General features: G+C 41.9%; 1 protein-coding gene and 1 non-coding gene across 2 annotated transcripts in view; both read left to right on the top strand.

Annotated features, from left to right (window-relative positions):
• Nucleotides 1-2,390: 2,390 nt before the first annotated feature.
• Nucleotides 2,391-14,777, top strand: part of LOC101156233 (eukaryotic translation initiation factor 4 gamma 2) — a 21,940-nt gene continuing 9,553 nt past the window's right edge. Inside the window, exons 1-15 of the mRNA XM_011472901.3 lie at nucleotides 2,391-2,573; nucleotides 3,578-3,689; nucleotides 4,766-4,831; nucleotides 4,910-5,035; nucleotides 8,326-8,428; nucleotides 8,533-8,664; nucleotides 9,091-9,157; nucleotides 9,230-9,381; nucleotides 9,468-9,578; nucleotides 9,793-9,975; nucleotides 10,098-10,239; nucleotides 10,329-10,492; nucleotides 10,579-10,692; nucleotides 11,603-11,731; nucleotides 11,896-12,000. Coding sequence (XP_011471203.1) covers nucleotides 9,298-9,381; nucleotides 9,468-9,578; nucleotides 9,793-9,975; nucleotides 10,098-10,239; nucleotides 10,329-10,492; nucleotides 10,579-10,692; nucleotides 11,603-11,731; nucleotides 11,896-12,000 — 1,032 coding nt within the window. The 5' untranslated portion in view covers nucleotides 2,391-2,573; nucleotides 3,578-3,689; nucleotides 4,766-4,831; ... (3 more) ...; nucleotides 9,091-9,157; nucleotides 9,230-9,297. The remainder of the gene's footprint in view (nucleotides 2,574-3,577; nucleotides 3,690-4,765; nucleotides 4,832-4,909; nucleotides 5,036-8,325; nucleotides 8,429-8,532; nucleotides 8,665-9,090; nucleotides 9,158-9,229; nucleotides 9,382-9,467; nucleotides 9,579-9,792; nucleotides 9,976-10,097; nucleotides 10,240-10,328; nucleotides 10,493-10,578; nucleotides 10,693-11,602; nucleotides 11,732-11,895; nucleotides 12,001-14,777) is intronic.
• LOC111947595 lies at nucleotides 11,329-11,507 on the top strand. Its single transcript, XR_002873475.1, has one exon. It is a non-coding gene; the product is annotated as a small nucleolar RNA SNORD97 (small nucleolar RNA).

The raw sequence follows: 14,777 nt of genomic DNA, 5'->3' as shown, positions 1-14,777 counted from the left end.
GGAACAATATTTAAGAATTGTGTCACCTAAGCTTCAGATTTGGATAATCCTTGTGCTATCCTATGGGGTCCAGATGACCCCACCCTTACATTGACGTGTTCTGCCTACCATGAAAAAGGTGGAAAGATTTCATGTAGTCCATGGACACCAGTGAAGATCACAAATCATTGAAGAAAAAAGGTTCAGAGCACTGTCTAGTGGGGTCTAGATGACCCAACTCCTAATGTCAAAGTGCCTAGGATAACACGAGGGATAAAAGAGCATGGTCCTAACTTGGCAGATAGTTTATTTCTAAACTTGGATAAAGCCATTGTAGCATGTTTTATTTTGCACTTGACTGTAAATTTGATGGTCAACATTGAATTGTTTTGGCTCGGTTTATATAAATTTGATGATGACTCAGCAGGAATGTTTTCCATAGCTTTTATTTTCTCTAAGCTTGAACTTGAAATGAAAAATCTGTGAATTTAAACATAATAGATTGTAAAAATAATAATAATAATTTTTAAAAAATGGACCAAACTTTGTATGGAATTAATTTGAAAATTAGATATATTACTATAGATTAGTTAATATGGGCTGATTTTCCAATAAGTTGCTAAAACAGGCCAAAAGGGAATATTTGCATTCAAACCTCAGTTAGTGTTTTTCTTAAATAGTAAATAATCACAATATTTGCACCAGTCGCCTGCTGTTCTGTCCGTCACCTAATGGCGTCTCGGAGGAAATTCATGGCTAGCATTACTTCCACCTCGGCGCAAAGTTATTTAGTGGCGACCTAGGGGTTAGCCCCGCCTATAGCCACTAAGACTCATAGGAAGTGTGAAATATTTTGTGTTGAACTCTTCACCATCACTGAGAGAGCTATGAAGAGAAGTGATGTTTATGCTCTTACGCTGTTTGTGTGTGTTCATAATAAATGGGTTTTAATGCCGGAAATTAGAAGGAGCATCTATTTCTCTGTCTACTTTGTCTCTGAGACTGTTTGAGGGCGTGTGGAGCATGGGGGGGCAAGGAGAGTCAACGCAGCTAGTTCATTAGCAGGTCGGCTCTCGTTTCCCCGCTACGAGTGACAAAGCAGCTGGGTCGTTACGATGCATATGTGAGGAAAAAAATGTAAAAACGTACCGAAACAGTGCAGAAGTGAACTGAACTGAAACGGCTGTACCAAAACGGTTCCGTTCAACTACTTGTGTCGTTACACCTCTAGTAAACAGTAACGGTATCCGATATGTAATAATATTTTATTATTAGAATACATTATCACCAGTAAATATTGCTACACTGGTCAAGTAAAGAAAATCAATAGCTTATTGATTGTAATTAAAACATTTCAATAATCGTTATTGCACATTATGTAAAACTCATTGGTTATAATTAAAAGAGCTCTGATTATTTAATCTTGTAAGTAATTAAATAATTACTTTTGTAAGTAAAATAGATCTTCCTCAGGGAAATTTTCACTTTGCTCCTCAAATGGTCTCTCTGTAACTAGGAAAAGTTGATTTTATGAACCAGATGCTTAATGTTATATCAAAAATTCATACTACTGAAAATTTTGCTTTTTTTGTGTGTCTTTTATAGAAAGCTAGAACTTTTTCTAACAGATATCCAGCGTAAATCTGTATACCATAGACTACAACTCTCCTTTTCTAAGAGGCACAGCACCACAGAGACAGACCTAGACCACCATTCAGTTAGAGTACATTTGCTGCCCTTTCTGATAAACACTGGATTGTTGACATTTAGATTTTGTCACATAACATTTAATTATTTCATTTTTTATTACTCAGTGCTAAAGCAACTTAAAATAATCTGAAATGAATTAGAACAGAAAAAGCCCCTCGGATGACAATGACAATGCTGCTCTGGATTCCTTTGCAGTCAAATGGAGAGCCGAATCGTCTGACTGCGGTGCATTTAAATCAAAATAGGTAAAAAAGCTCTGGTTTGATTAAGTTTTCCTTAGTTACATCACTGCTCCATCCAACAGTTTTGTTGGAATTTTCATTGATTTGGCTATAGAATAATCTTACTTGACTCACATGATGAAGTGGGCCTATATGCCATACTGTCCTCTTTCGAAAACTTATAAGCCCAACCAGCTGGTGGTACAGAGAAAGAGAACCATGGGTGTCTCTTCAGTTATCACTTAACTCAGTTAAACTTCTATTGTTTTGCACGACATCGATAAGTCAAAGTAAATGTCAATAAAGCGAGGTAGGCGGTGATAATAATGTCGACATAGCTCAAAGGAATTTGTTTTTGGTACCGCCTCCTTAACAAAGGTTTACTGTGATTGGTCAAAAAGGACATGGCAACTAAATAGATGGCCAATAGACAGAGGGGATTGCAATGCCCTCCCCCCCAAAAGCCAGCTACCAGACTCTTTGCTAGCCAGTTAAAACTGTCGATCAGACTGCAAGTACAGTGTTGCAAAGTGTATTTACACGGCTGGTTTTCTGTTTGAAGAGCTCTTGACAACAACTGCAAAACCCAATATTCCTTCATTGATATTTTTTTCTCCTTTTGTTGTCACAGAGCAAATCAAAACTGAAGTTGCTTTAGTGAAGGTAAGACGCATTTCTCCGTCACAAAAAAACAAAAACGTACCGGTACCAAGATGGCTTCTGTCTGTGTTACTACTAGCATTCGTACAAGCAGTTCTCCAGCATCAGCTAACCACAGCTCATTAGCAGAGGAGCAGCTGCCGCTGTTTCCACATATTCTTTACAGACAACATCACGTTCTGGTTGAACGCGGCAGTACTGACTGACGTACTACTTTTTGTTGTTAAATGTTGGACTTTGAGGATTCCGTGTGTTTCTTTAATATTCATTCTCAAATAACATGAAGGTTCTATGCCGGTTTTTCCGCTGACAACGGAGCGATGCTCGTGGTATAGTCGACCTGAAACGTTGGTTGCAAAAACAGCGTCCTGCCTCGGTCTCGAGCACCACGAAGTCACGTAAACGTGCGGTTTGCTGGAAGGCCTTGTTGACGAACCAGCATTATCTTTTAAATCAAGATTTAAGGATCTTACGAACAGACTGTTTTTGGTTTGTGTTCTTAACTGTCTTCATAAAATGACGTGGTTTACGAATGCTTTTGTGTGTATGTGTGTGTTTACACTGCAAGTATTTCTTGTTGCATCGTGACGTTAGCAAACGGGTGAGCTAGCTAAACGTTAGCCGGTTATGTTAGCCACCAACTGTCGCACCTTCGATTTATTATAATTAATTGCACATCATACAGCACAATTTTAAAAATATTTGCCATCAGATGATATCACACCGACCGAAGAGTTAAAAATGTAAATTGCGGGTCGTTTTGACCAGACGTGTCAGCGTCAGAGTTTTGTATGAGAACAGTTTGTCATTTATTCGTTTACTCGATGATCACAGGCCCTTTTACAAAGTCGGGTCAATCTGCGTAATTAGCTCAGATGATTTCTTAACGGTGGTTAAAAGCATCTCTGTAAACTCGTTTGACCTGAATCATTTGGCCTATTATGTCGTCGGTGATCGTTTTCCACGCCCCTCACAAGATGCTAATTCCATGATTTCCTTCTCTTCAGCCCCGTTCCCCTCCCCATCCCCTTCTATTATTCTTATTCTTTCGAGGATTCTTCATTGTCAAGCCGCCAAAGTGGAGAGTGCGATTGCAGAAGGGGGTGCTTCTCGTTTCAGGTACGGTTTCTGCGAAGCCTCTGCGCAGAAACGTCTGTGTGAGATTTGGGGTCAGCCCTCTGGCATTTGGGGACGGGACTTCCGGTTTGCAGAGAAAGGCAGGATGTGGGACTCAAAATGGCTGTCGGGTCTGTCTGTGTAGACCTCCTCTAACGAGCGAGGGTTAAATGTGAACAATCAAAATCCTAGTCTTTTGATGGCATCGTTTCATTTTCAAGCATTCAGTATATAAATCAAATGAATTTTATTATTTTAGCTCAGAAGGTTTTGCCAAATAAATTTACTTGTCATGACAAGTGTTTTCACAGCCAAAAAATAATGTGATATTGATTCAAATAAAATTTGAATTCTATTCATTGTTTTGGCGGCATTACCCAGCTGTGGAGTGAACAGTAGACCTGCCCAGTAAATCTCCAATTTATCGTTATCATCGTATAAAGAAAGCTGTGCTATACGGCCCTGCAACGCCTGTCCAGAGTGTCCCCTGCCTTCGCCCACTAAAAGTGTGGATTTGGGCTCTATCTTTTACCATAGTGGAAACAGGAGCATAATCCAGTTTCATGAAAGGCATCTTAGCTTTAGTTTTCGAAAGGTGAGTCACATTAATCACAATGAAAGCTGGACTGAGCCTGGCACCATAAAACAGTCCATGCTTCTCTAAAGCAAAGCTTTAGTTCACCTATTTCTTTCTTTATTTATCTGAATGTTACATCCAGTGAGAGCAGTTTACTGTGATAACATACTTTTAAAAACTCAGTCCTCCTCTTTGAAGAATTTATAAAATAAGCTAATAAATGGTTATGATATGAAAACCTGAATGTTTTCTTACTCCTGTTACTTCCATCGTTATTTAAATGTTTATGCAATTCCCTCTGTAGGTCCACTAAATATCTTTATTTTAATTGTGTTGTTTATTCGTGTAGTTTTAGCTTTCCACAGTTTTAGGCAGTATTCAAATAGAGTAGGGGGTTTTGAAAGTTGTCAGCTTGCTATTGTAGATGTTTGAACTGCAGACTTTAGTTTCTGTGACATTTCAGCTCAGACTCCTTCTGCTTCCCTCGCTCTTTCTCTTCCAGTGCTTCTTCGGGGGGAGGAGGTGGTAGGGGTGCACCTCAGCACTATCCCAAGACTGTCGCCAACAGGTTCATTCCCTTTTCACTGTTTCTCTGACAAGGTCATCCACAGTGGGCCTCACCGTCTTGCTTTTTGTTGGTTCATAGCGAGTTCCTGGGGAAAACCCCAGGGCAAAGCGCTCAGAGATGGGTTCCTTCACGAAGCACTAGACGAGATGCCAACTCCAGCAACGAAAAAGAGAGACACGATGCAATCTTCAGGAAAGTGAGGGGGTAAGGGGCACACCCGCAGATCCAGATGTTTGGGCTTCTTTTGGTAGTTGCAGCTTCCAATACTCTAATATTTAACGGTGGTGCAACTATGTCGCATGAATTAGTAGGGCTGGAATGAGTATCTGAATATTTGGGATCTTGAAAGGAGAAAAAAAATGCATGAATGTTTGTGACGCTCAAGATGGCATCTTTGCAAAAATACCCATCAGAAAATGTAATTAGCACTGTAGAATTACAGAATGATGTTTTAAATATATAAGCTAAACACACCAAATACACTACAGTCCTTGGAAGTAAATACATCTTTAAAGTAAAGTGTTGGTGAAGGTTCTCATTTTCAACTGTTTTCTGTAGATAAAATGGAGACTCAAGTTCAGTTACTGGCACAAATTCTAAAAAGCAGATTTCAGGACATCAACCTACAACTGGCCTCCGCAGCGTTTCTACGTTTGTCCCACGAAAACAAACATCCGAACTTTTGCATAGATGAATGCAGGGCTAGGCGATAAGACGATAATTAAATCTATCGCCATGTAACCTTTTCCCTACAGAAAGCTGAGTCTATGGCGATAGACTTACTTGGAAGGGTCCAAAATTAACAGTCTAGCTGCGAGCATTTTCTCCTATTTGGGGAGTCAAAGTTAGAGGGTCAGTCACCACATGGCGGATAAACATTAGTGTAAACTCATGTTAATTTTCTCTGGTGAATTTCTTTGGTCATCTCCTCCTCTACATCTGCACCCAAGACAAACAAACGCACGCCAGACACGCTCCACCCTCGCGGTCACCTCCCCTGTTTTTAGAGCTGGTTTAAGCTGGTGAAACAGCGGAGCATGCTGTGATTTTTAACAATATCCAGTCAGAACTGGAGGGTGAAGCTGCTTCCCTCACAGCTACAACAGAAAGACGAAGAAAAAGATTTGGAGACGGTGCTGTGGTTAGACGCTAATGCTAATGATGCTATGCTAACGAGCTGTTCCGTCTGTCAACTCAGTGTAAACATGGACAGATTTAAAGACGGACAGTATTTAAGACGTGGGGGCTAAATACAACAAAATTAATTCATAAGACATTCATAAAATCTGTATTTCATCAATAGAATAACAGAATTGAATCCACTGTGTTTTAGCAGTGTCTTTGTAGCATCACAGAGCCGGTGTTCCACCAAAAACTGCCTCCTGTTAGATGTCGGCTGAATCCTGCTGCTTTAACGTTATTATAAACTAATAATAATCCAAAACATTAAACGGTTTTTAGGCATTTTTTTGAGGCTGAATTAGGAAACGTATATCAAACCTGTTTTTGTTTTCTCAGCATGATTGAATTTGAGTTTATAGTTGCACATAAAGACATGTTAATAGTAGTGTGTTTATTAGCAAGAGTCCAATGACACGATATGTATCCCGATAATCAGATAAGAATATGACTTGGAAAAAACTCTTCCTGAATATTAATACGGCTTTCATTGCAATAAAATTTTACAATTCCGTGTATTTAATGCTCACAATGTTAAGCACTGCCACTGTATCTCATATATAAGTTGCTTTTACCCAAGCAAGTTCTTAGTGCTTTTATTTTGGTAACTTAAAATATATTTGTTCTTAAAGGGAACAGTAGTCAACATTGTCTGATTTCCACAAATATTTTTTCAGTATAAGAAAAAAAATGAATGAATGTGTCTTAACCAATAAGGTTCTGAAAGTATGATTAAGGAAATAAAGTGCTGTTTATTTTCAACATTCATAAATCTAGTTTCTCCAGTACTTTTTAAACGGTGCTTCAAAAATAAAAGAAAAAAAACAAAGCAATAATTCTTTCCAGAAAGAATAAAGTGTGATGATGAGGCATCATGACAGGATGGAGGAGACGCTTTAATGAGGCTAAGATGTCAGAGTTTCCGTTTGATGCCATTCTAAGTCAAATTTAAGTAGTTCATGTCTCATAAACACAAAACGAGCTGCTTCTGGCTTGGGTTTTGTGGACTAGGAGCTGAAATATATTTCGTTCTTTTAAAAAGTTTAAAATCTTTGTTTGTTATGTTTTGTTGATTCTGATCTCCTGTTATAGATAAAGGTATAGATGGTGGTGACTAAATACACAGACTGGCACATAGCAGCCATTTAAATAGAATATATTGAAGTGTAATTACAATGGTTTCATCTGAATTGTTGATCTTGATTTGTGAATTAAGTCTCCACCCAAGTAAGAATCCACAGCCCTATTAAATGTCATAAGTAAGGAACCCCAAATGCTGGTTGATGGGACTCACGGCTGTTCATGTTTCAGCCTCCTGATTCAAAACACTTTGCACAGCAGGGACAGTATAAAGGAGGCAGTGCTGTTGGTTCTGGCCAGTCTGACTCTAACACGGCTTTAAAATTGTAAAAAGATGCTGTCATTTAGATTGTCTGTACTAAAAGACATTTACTTGAAGTGTGGTGTTATTGTAGGGTAAAGCTGAAGTACAGAAAGCTGAATGTGTTAAGGCCCGTCCACACCGGGACGAATTTCGCGCTCGATTTTCGCCGACGTGACTAAACAAAGGGCACCAATGAGAGTGTGCACACCGACATGAAAAAACGCCACGCGTAAAAAAAAAAAAAAAAAAAAAACGCCTCGGGTTCGTTTTTTTTTTTCGACGCGTTGCGTCGAAATCTATTCGACCAATGAGAATGGCGCTTTTGCACACGTGTCTGGAGCTTCTGAAGTTACAGTAAAACACAACTTGGGGGCGCTCAAACACAAAACTGCCTTGCTGAGCACACATACCAGCGAAGAAGATAGACGCCGAGTTGCATCTACACAGCCGCGAAGCAATAATGACGGACATTCTAAAATATCCCCGTACGAAGTACCAGTTGGAGCTACTGATGCTTGAAATATTCATGTTTTCTTTGTATTATTCTGACAAGCGCGTAAATACTTGCTCTCTTCTTCTGAGTGAAAAGCGACTTTAAGAAGCGTAAAGTTGCGCAGCGCCACCTTGTGTACAGGAGTATTTCTGTTTTACATTACGCGCCATCTAATGTCAGGGAATGAAATTGCATGTTCACTCGGCTCATCGTCAGCGAAAATCGCCTGGGTGTGAACACAAAAAACGTGGCGAAAAACGCCTGGCGAATATTCGTCCCGGTGTGTACGGGCCTTTACACCAGAGAAGTTTCAAATCTATTGCAGATGTTTGTGTCAGAGGATGGAAAACAATAATAGTCCTACTCTTTGAAAAGCTGCTTTTACATGTAGCTCGATGGATTCATGGCGTCTTCTGAAAAGATCTTTGTTGTTTTTAGCATACTCAACAAACTCACGCCTGAGAAGTTTGACAAGCTATGCCTTGAGCTCCTGAATGTGGGCGTAGATTCAAAACTCGTCCTTAAAGGAGTCATCTTGCTGGTGCGTTCATGTTTTTATTCTCTACAGCTTTGCTTGCCTCAAAATGCATCAGTGCTCAGTGTGAGTGTGTAACTTTGACCTGTCTTTCTGTGTTTGTGCGGCAGATTGTAGACAAAGCCCTAGAAGAGCCCAAGTATAGCTCGCTCTATGCTCAGCTATGTCTGCGCTTGGCAGAGGACGCACCAAACTTTGACGGCCCTTCAACTGAGATCCAAACATCCCAAAAGCAGAGCACAGTACGGTTTCCTCTTTTTCCTACTCTTGATTGTGAAGTTTGTTTTATTGTGAAACGTGGACACAAATCTGCACGGCAACGCTCTGTAGAGAGAGTTCTAATGGCTTTAGCTCCAGCGTTGACATTCTTTCCACGGCTGTAACTCTTCAACCGTTTATGCGGTAACCGTGACTCCAGTGGATTTTGAAGCAGAGAAAAGCAACACTGTGATGTGTCGAGTGTTGCACATCAGTGCAAAGCCGATGTGAAGAGTCGCTTTTCTCCGCGTGAGAATCCACCGACATCTTCAGTGTTAAAGCGCTTTTCTATAACATACTGTAAGCCGGTCAGGATTTCCTGGGGTGTTTGTGGCCACTGGAGGGGGGTGTTAGAACAGGACATTGTTCTCAAGTGTTTGCATTCTGATGAAACCTTCTTGCTATTGCAGACCTTCAGGAGACTGCTGATTTCCAAGCTTCAAGATGAATTTGAAAACCGCGCCAGAAATGTTGAAAGTGAGTTCTGCTTTGACTTGTGAGCTGCTTCCTGTGAATGAAAGCTGACTGATCCCATGTTCCTCTTTTCAGTCTATGACAAACATGACAACCCTCTTACTTCTGAGGAGGAGGAGCAGCATGCCATCGCCAAGATCAAAATGCTTGGCAACATTAAATTCATCGGGGAACTTGGCAAACTGGACCTCATTCATGAATCTATCCTTCATAAGTGCATCAAAACAGTATGTTGGCTTGTGTTTGAATTAGAAAACGTTGATGAAGAAAGTTACCAAATGTAAATAGTGACCTCCCACCTTGATTTTTGAAGCTTTTGGAAAAGAAGAAGAGGGTCCAGCTTAAGGATATGGGGGAGGATCTGGAATGCCTCTGTCAGATAATGAGAACAGTGGGGCCGAGACTCGACCATGAGAAAGCAAAGGTAGGGGAGACAATTGCACGTCTGTCAGTTGAATACTGATAATAAATGACAAAATCACTAAAATGTCTATTGGCCTCTTTAGTTTTCTAACAATATTCTGCCTCCAAGTCATGCATGTTAACTAGAGATCCCACAACCCAACCGTAGATAGGAAAGTGAATTGTTGCATCCCTGATGTAATCTGTTCTCACTGGAGTCTTCCTTCTGCCTCCAGTCTTTAATGGATCAGTACTTTGGCCGTATGCGATCCTTAATGAACAACAAGGAGTTGCCTGCTAGGATCCGCTTCCTGCTGCAAGACACGGTGGAACTGCGTGAAAACAACTGGGTCCCTCGTAAGGCTTTCATTGACAACGGACCAAAGACGATCAACCAGATCCGTCAGGATGCAGTGAAGGTGAGCTCCAGGCTTACCCTCATTCTGTTGGGGTACATATTTAATGCAAATGTTTAAAATAAGGTTCATGGTCTTGAGTTTTGGTTTCATTGGCTCAAATTGCCTTTGTTTTTATATTTTAGGACTTGGGCGTTTTCATACCGGCACCCATGTCTCAGGGGATGAGGATGGACTTCTTCCTGGAAAGCCCCTTCTTGCCGAACAGAATGAAACTGGACAGGGAATCCCTTGGAGGTTTGGCTGATATGTTTGGACAGATGCCAGGTCTGCCTTGTGTTTTGATATTTGAGGTGTCTGTCTGCAGCTCTGGGGACTTTGACAAAGGTTTTCTTCCGTTATTTTGCCCCTTCCAGGTAGTGGGATTGGAACTGGTCCAGGGGTCATTCAGGACAGGTTTTCGCCCACCATGGGGCGCCATCGCACCAACCCGCTATTCAACGGCCACAGCAGCCACATCGCCCCTCCTCCGCAGTCACAGTTTGATATGGGGCCTAAGTCCTTTGTCAAGTCCAGTCAGGTAGAGCAGCCCACATAAACCGTGTTATTTTTTCAGCAGCAGTATCGCATCATCTGTTGTTTCAATGGCTCTTCACTTCTTGACAGGTGCAGAACCAGCATTTTCTTAGCCAGAACCAGAACCACACGACCCAGCAGCAGGTGCAGTCCAAGGACATGCCTCCACGCTTCAGCAAGAAAGGACAGCTAAATGCCGATGAGGTGAAAAAAGTACTTTTACCCATCAACTGTACACGAGATCTGAACTGAGTGACTCCTCCCCCCTGTCGTTCCAAACAGGAAGTACCTGCGGTTTCAAAGAATCCACGATTCTATAGACTTCTATAGAGAAAAAAACGGCTCTTACTCATTCAGTCAGAAGAACCATTCTCGCTCTGATACCTTTTTTAAACGTCTTTGACGATATTTTTCTTTCTTGTGAGTTATTTACGTTATAAACTGACCAATCAGATGCCTCATTCAAAGTATGTGGTCTCACGTTGCACGTTCGAAACCTTTGATTGACAGTCCGTGTAATCTGCCTTCAAGTGGTAGGGGTGTGGCCTTCCAACAAGCTCACTCCTGATTGGTGAGGGTGGTTTCCATAGAAACAATGACTCACACTGGTCTGGACCAATCACTCCTTACTATTTGTGGTTCCAACATGGTGATGTCCGTATCAGGAGAAATGGTGTCTGAATCGACTTCATTTGGTTTTGGGTGACGTCACACTGACTCGGTCCAGGTCTCGTATACAGTCCGTGGTTTTCCTGATCCACGTGGTGTGCACTGCATATGCACTACCTATTGATTTTCAGGAAATTATATTTATATTTAAAAAAGGCTGCCAAGCCTTTAATGCCCAGTGATTATAAAAAGACGCGTTATTCTGAGGAGCAAAACCTGCTGTCTGTCTCCCATCCTCCTGTTCTTCATTTACTCGTCTTTCTCTCCTACCCCTTTTCTTGTTAATCCTTATTCTTCTCTCTGCCTCTGGCAGCAGGTCCGCTGACTGCGATTATGAGATATGAGGGCATTACAGTTAAGAAAACAGCCAGGATTAGAGTTTTGGTCCTTTTCATGAGACATTAATGCTGGTTGACTGTTCTTTGTGCTGACTTGTGGTCCTCAGATCAGCCTCAGGCCTGCACAGTCATTCCTGCTTAACAAGAACCAGGTGCCCAAGCTCCAACCCCAAATCCCGACAATGATGCCTCCCAGCGCTCAGCCGCCTCGCACTCAAACCCCCCCCCTCGGACAGGTAAGAGACCGTTTAACCCTTCAGCGCCGGAGCTGTTGTCTGCAGACAGGAAATGACACAAACAAATTCTCATGGATTCTGAAAGCTGAGAGAAGTATCTGCGTCCGTCTGGAAACTCTGGGGTCTGTCGAATGCAGCTTTATGTTTTTGACCTTTGCCCTCAGCCTCCCCAGCTTGGCCTGAAGACCAACCCTCCACCCATTCAAGAGAAACCTCCGAAGACCAACAAGAAACCGCCTCCTGCCAAGGAGGAACTCCTGAAAATGACGGTGGGCATTCAAATAAGTCCAGCAACTCCCTGAAGAAGATGTTGCATTTTTTAGGAATAAATGGGTGGTTTGCACTTTTTTCTTTTCTTACATTCGATGGAGAATTGCTCAGGGATTTCTAGTTTAGACTCTCAATAGCAGAACAGTGTTGTTTACATCAGCGGTCCCCAACCTTTTTGTCACCGCAGACCGGTACAACGCAAGACACGTTTACCGCGGACCGGAGGTGGGGGGGGCGCAGCGCAAGGCACGTGTACCTTTTTTAGCATGTGCAGGTTCCTCTTCTGTCCCTTCATTGGACAGTTTCCCCTTGTCAAAGCAACTTTCTGAGGAAGTTTGTTTTTTGCTCATTTTGGTTGTTTGGGTTTAATTTTAGCGGGGTTCTATCACGTGATGTTTGGTGTCGCGACTTTGACGTGCGTTAAGTGTGACGGATGTAACGGAGAGAATCCGGTCACTTTTCAAAATAAAACAGTTTTTTTTTCGGAAAAAACAATAAAATGGAAATTATTTTTTCCTTCTGTGCGTCCTGGTGCCAAAATTTACCGTGGCCCGGTGCCAAGTGTCAGGCGGCCCGGTACCGGTCTGCGGCCCGGTGGTTGGGGACCACTGGTCTAGATGAAAATAGCTGAGTCTTTAGAGTTTACTAGACTTTTTCAGAAGCCACAATGACTGTAATCTGGCTCCAGGACATTAGGTTGGCAGAACTTGTAAACTTGTGTTAAGGACAGTGTGTTATTGTAGTGTTCAGTCATGTAAACAAATGTAGCTAGACTACAACAACCAATAGAAATTTAACATGTGACGTATGTGGTTTTCGTTTTTGATACATTTTTAAAAACTACATAATCAAGGAACTCCAAACAGGCTGGACTCTAACCTCATCTACTTATTAAAACTATAAGATGAGCTGCTATCAAAAGATGAAAAACCACAGTGTCCGTGTCACAGACATGATCCGTTCATGCCCAGCAGGTACGTCACATACAGTTGCAAAACTGGAGCCAAACTGGCTACAACTTGAAGCGTCAATCAAATGTATGCGCTGGCAAGTCGCACGACTCCACAGTTTCTTAGAGAGGAGGGGGTAATGGGGAAAGCCAAGAGCATACTCACCTTTCCTTCATTACTAATCCCAATGTGTTTTTTACACGTAATATGTTGAACATTGCCCTGTAGTGATCAACCTCTCTCCCTTCCACACTCATGGTCCAACAAAAAGAAACAAACATAACAGGAAGAATAAACTAAGGTGGAACAACAAAACTGCCATATGAAAAGAAACGTGGGCAAACAGAAACACTCATGCTGAGCCCTAATAAGATCAGGAAACTGCGTCCCACAATCCCTTGCTGCTAACAGACATAAAATGCACATGACCGCCACTAGCCCCGCCTTCACCCCCTAAGGCTCATGGGAAGTGGGAGTTATTGGGTAAAACCTTGAGTAAGAGTGTTGTGAACTGAAGTCAGCTCCATGCTGTTTGTGCTGATCATGAACGCTGGAACAAATGGACTTGGGACAGAGAAGTAGGATTTGCTTCTCGTATCAGATATTTGTCATTGAGACTGTGCTGGGTTGTGAGTTCTTAAAGGCACGGACAGTTCTCTAAAAAAGTCTCTTGGTAACCAATTTAGCTGCTGCTACGCAGCTCAGGTGACGGTCAGGCTGGGTCATTACAATATTAGGCTACAGCGTTTTTGTCAACAGATTTGCGTCATAGCTTACAACACACGTTTCTACCCAGTGGGGCTTTTTTTTAACTTTCAGCGGACTGCTAAACAGCTGGCTGATGTAAATGGAACTGCCGTCAGTTCCGTGCATTGCTTGATGAAGTTGAAAGCGAAGTCCGATGGCTGTCCAGGGGTGACGCTTTCCGTCACTTTGTCGTCTGTTTAGAACACGTGAAAACATTCCTGAAAAGCAAAGACCTGAACTACCCGCACTTGGAAGATGCTGAGTGGCTGGAAAAGCTGCAATTTTTGGTGGATATGACTGTGAAAAGCCACCTAAAGGAGCTGAATGAAAGTCTCCAGGTGCCGCAAATCCTTGAAGCTGTTCTGTCATGCGAGCTCAAGCTGACTGTCATGGGCCGCACGTTCCATTTTATTGTTTTGTGTTCGAATCCTCAAAATAAAAATGAGATAAAAAATTAGATTTCTTTATTAAATTTCTTTAATTTTATCAAAGCAATGAAACATAATTCATTGATATTGTAATGAAGTTAAACTTGCACAACAGAGCAGTCACGTGACGCGTCGTTCTCCGCAGAATGCACTGCAGGGCAAATAAACATTTAATCGTTAATAATGCTCATTATGTGTTTCAAGCAACTTAGGCTACGTTCACACTGCAGGGCTTAATGCTCAATTCGGATTTTTTGAAAAAATCCGAATTGTTTGCTAGACCGTTCACATTTCCAAGTAAATCCGAACTTTTGTGATCTCCAGTGTGACCGTGACACGACCCAAACGAGACCCGCATGCGCAGAAGCCAGAAGAATACTCAACGGTGAACGACGTCACTCGTTGTTTGCGGAGCCAACGTTAACAATTGATGTCAACAACAGTGTTGTCAAAAGCGGAGCTCTTTTTGTAATATTAAATTTATTTTCACGAAGGAGCAGCACAATTACAATCTTCTCATTTTAAGAAGGCAATGGAGTCGGGATCGTCTGTACCAACTGTTGTGGAATGGAAATGTGTATGTGTTGGGCCCGCGCGCCCCGTGTGTGTGTGCAAGCGCGTGCCGCGATAGAGAATGGGGGGGGGGGGGGG

This window comes from Oryzias latipes, chromosome 6, assembly GCF_002234675.1.
Source record: "Oryzias latipes chromosome 6, ASM223467v1".
Classification (NCBI taxonomy): domain Eukaryota; kingdom Metazoa; phylum Chordata; class Actinopteri; order Beloniformes; family Adrianichthyidae; genus Oryzias; species Oryzias latipes.
This window is presented reverse-complemented; position numbering and strand designations above follow the sequence as displayed.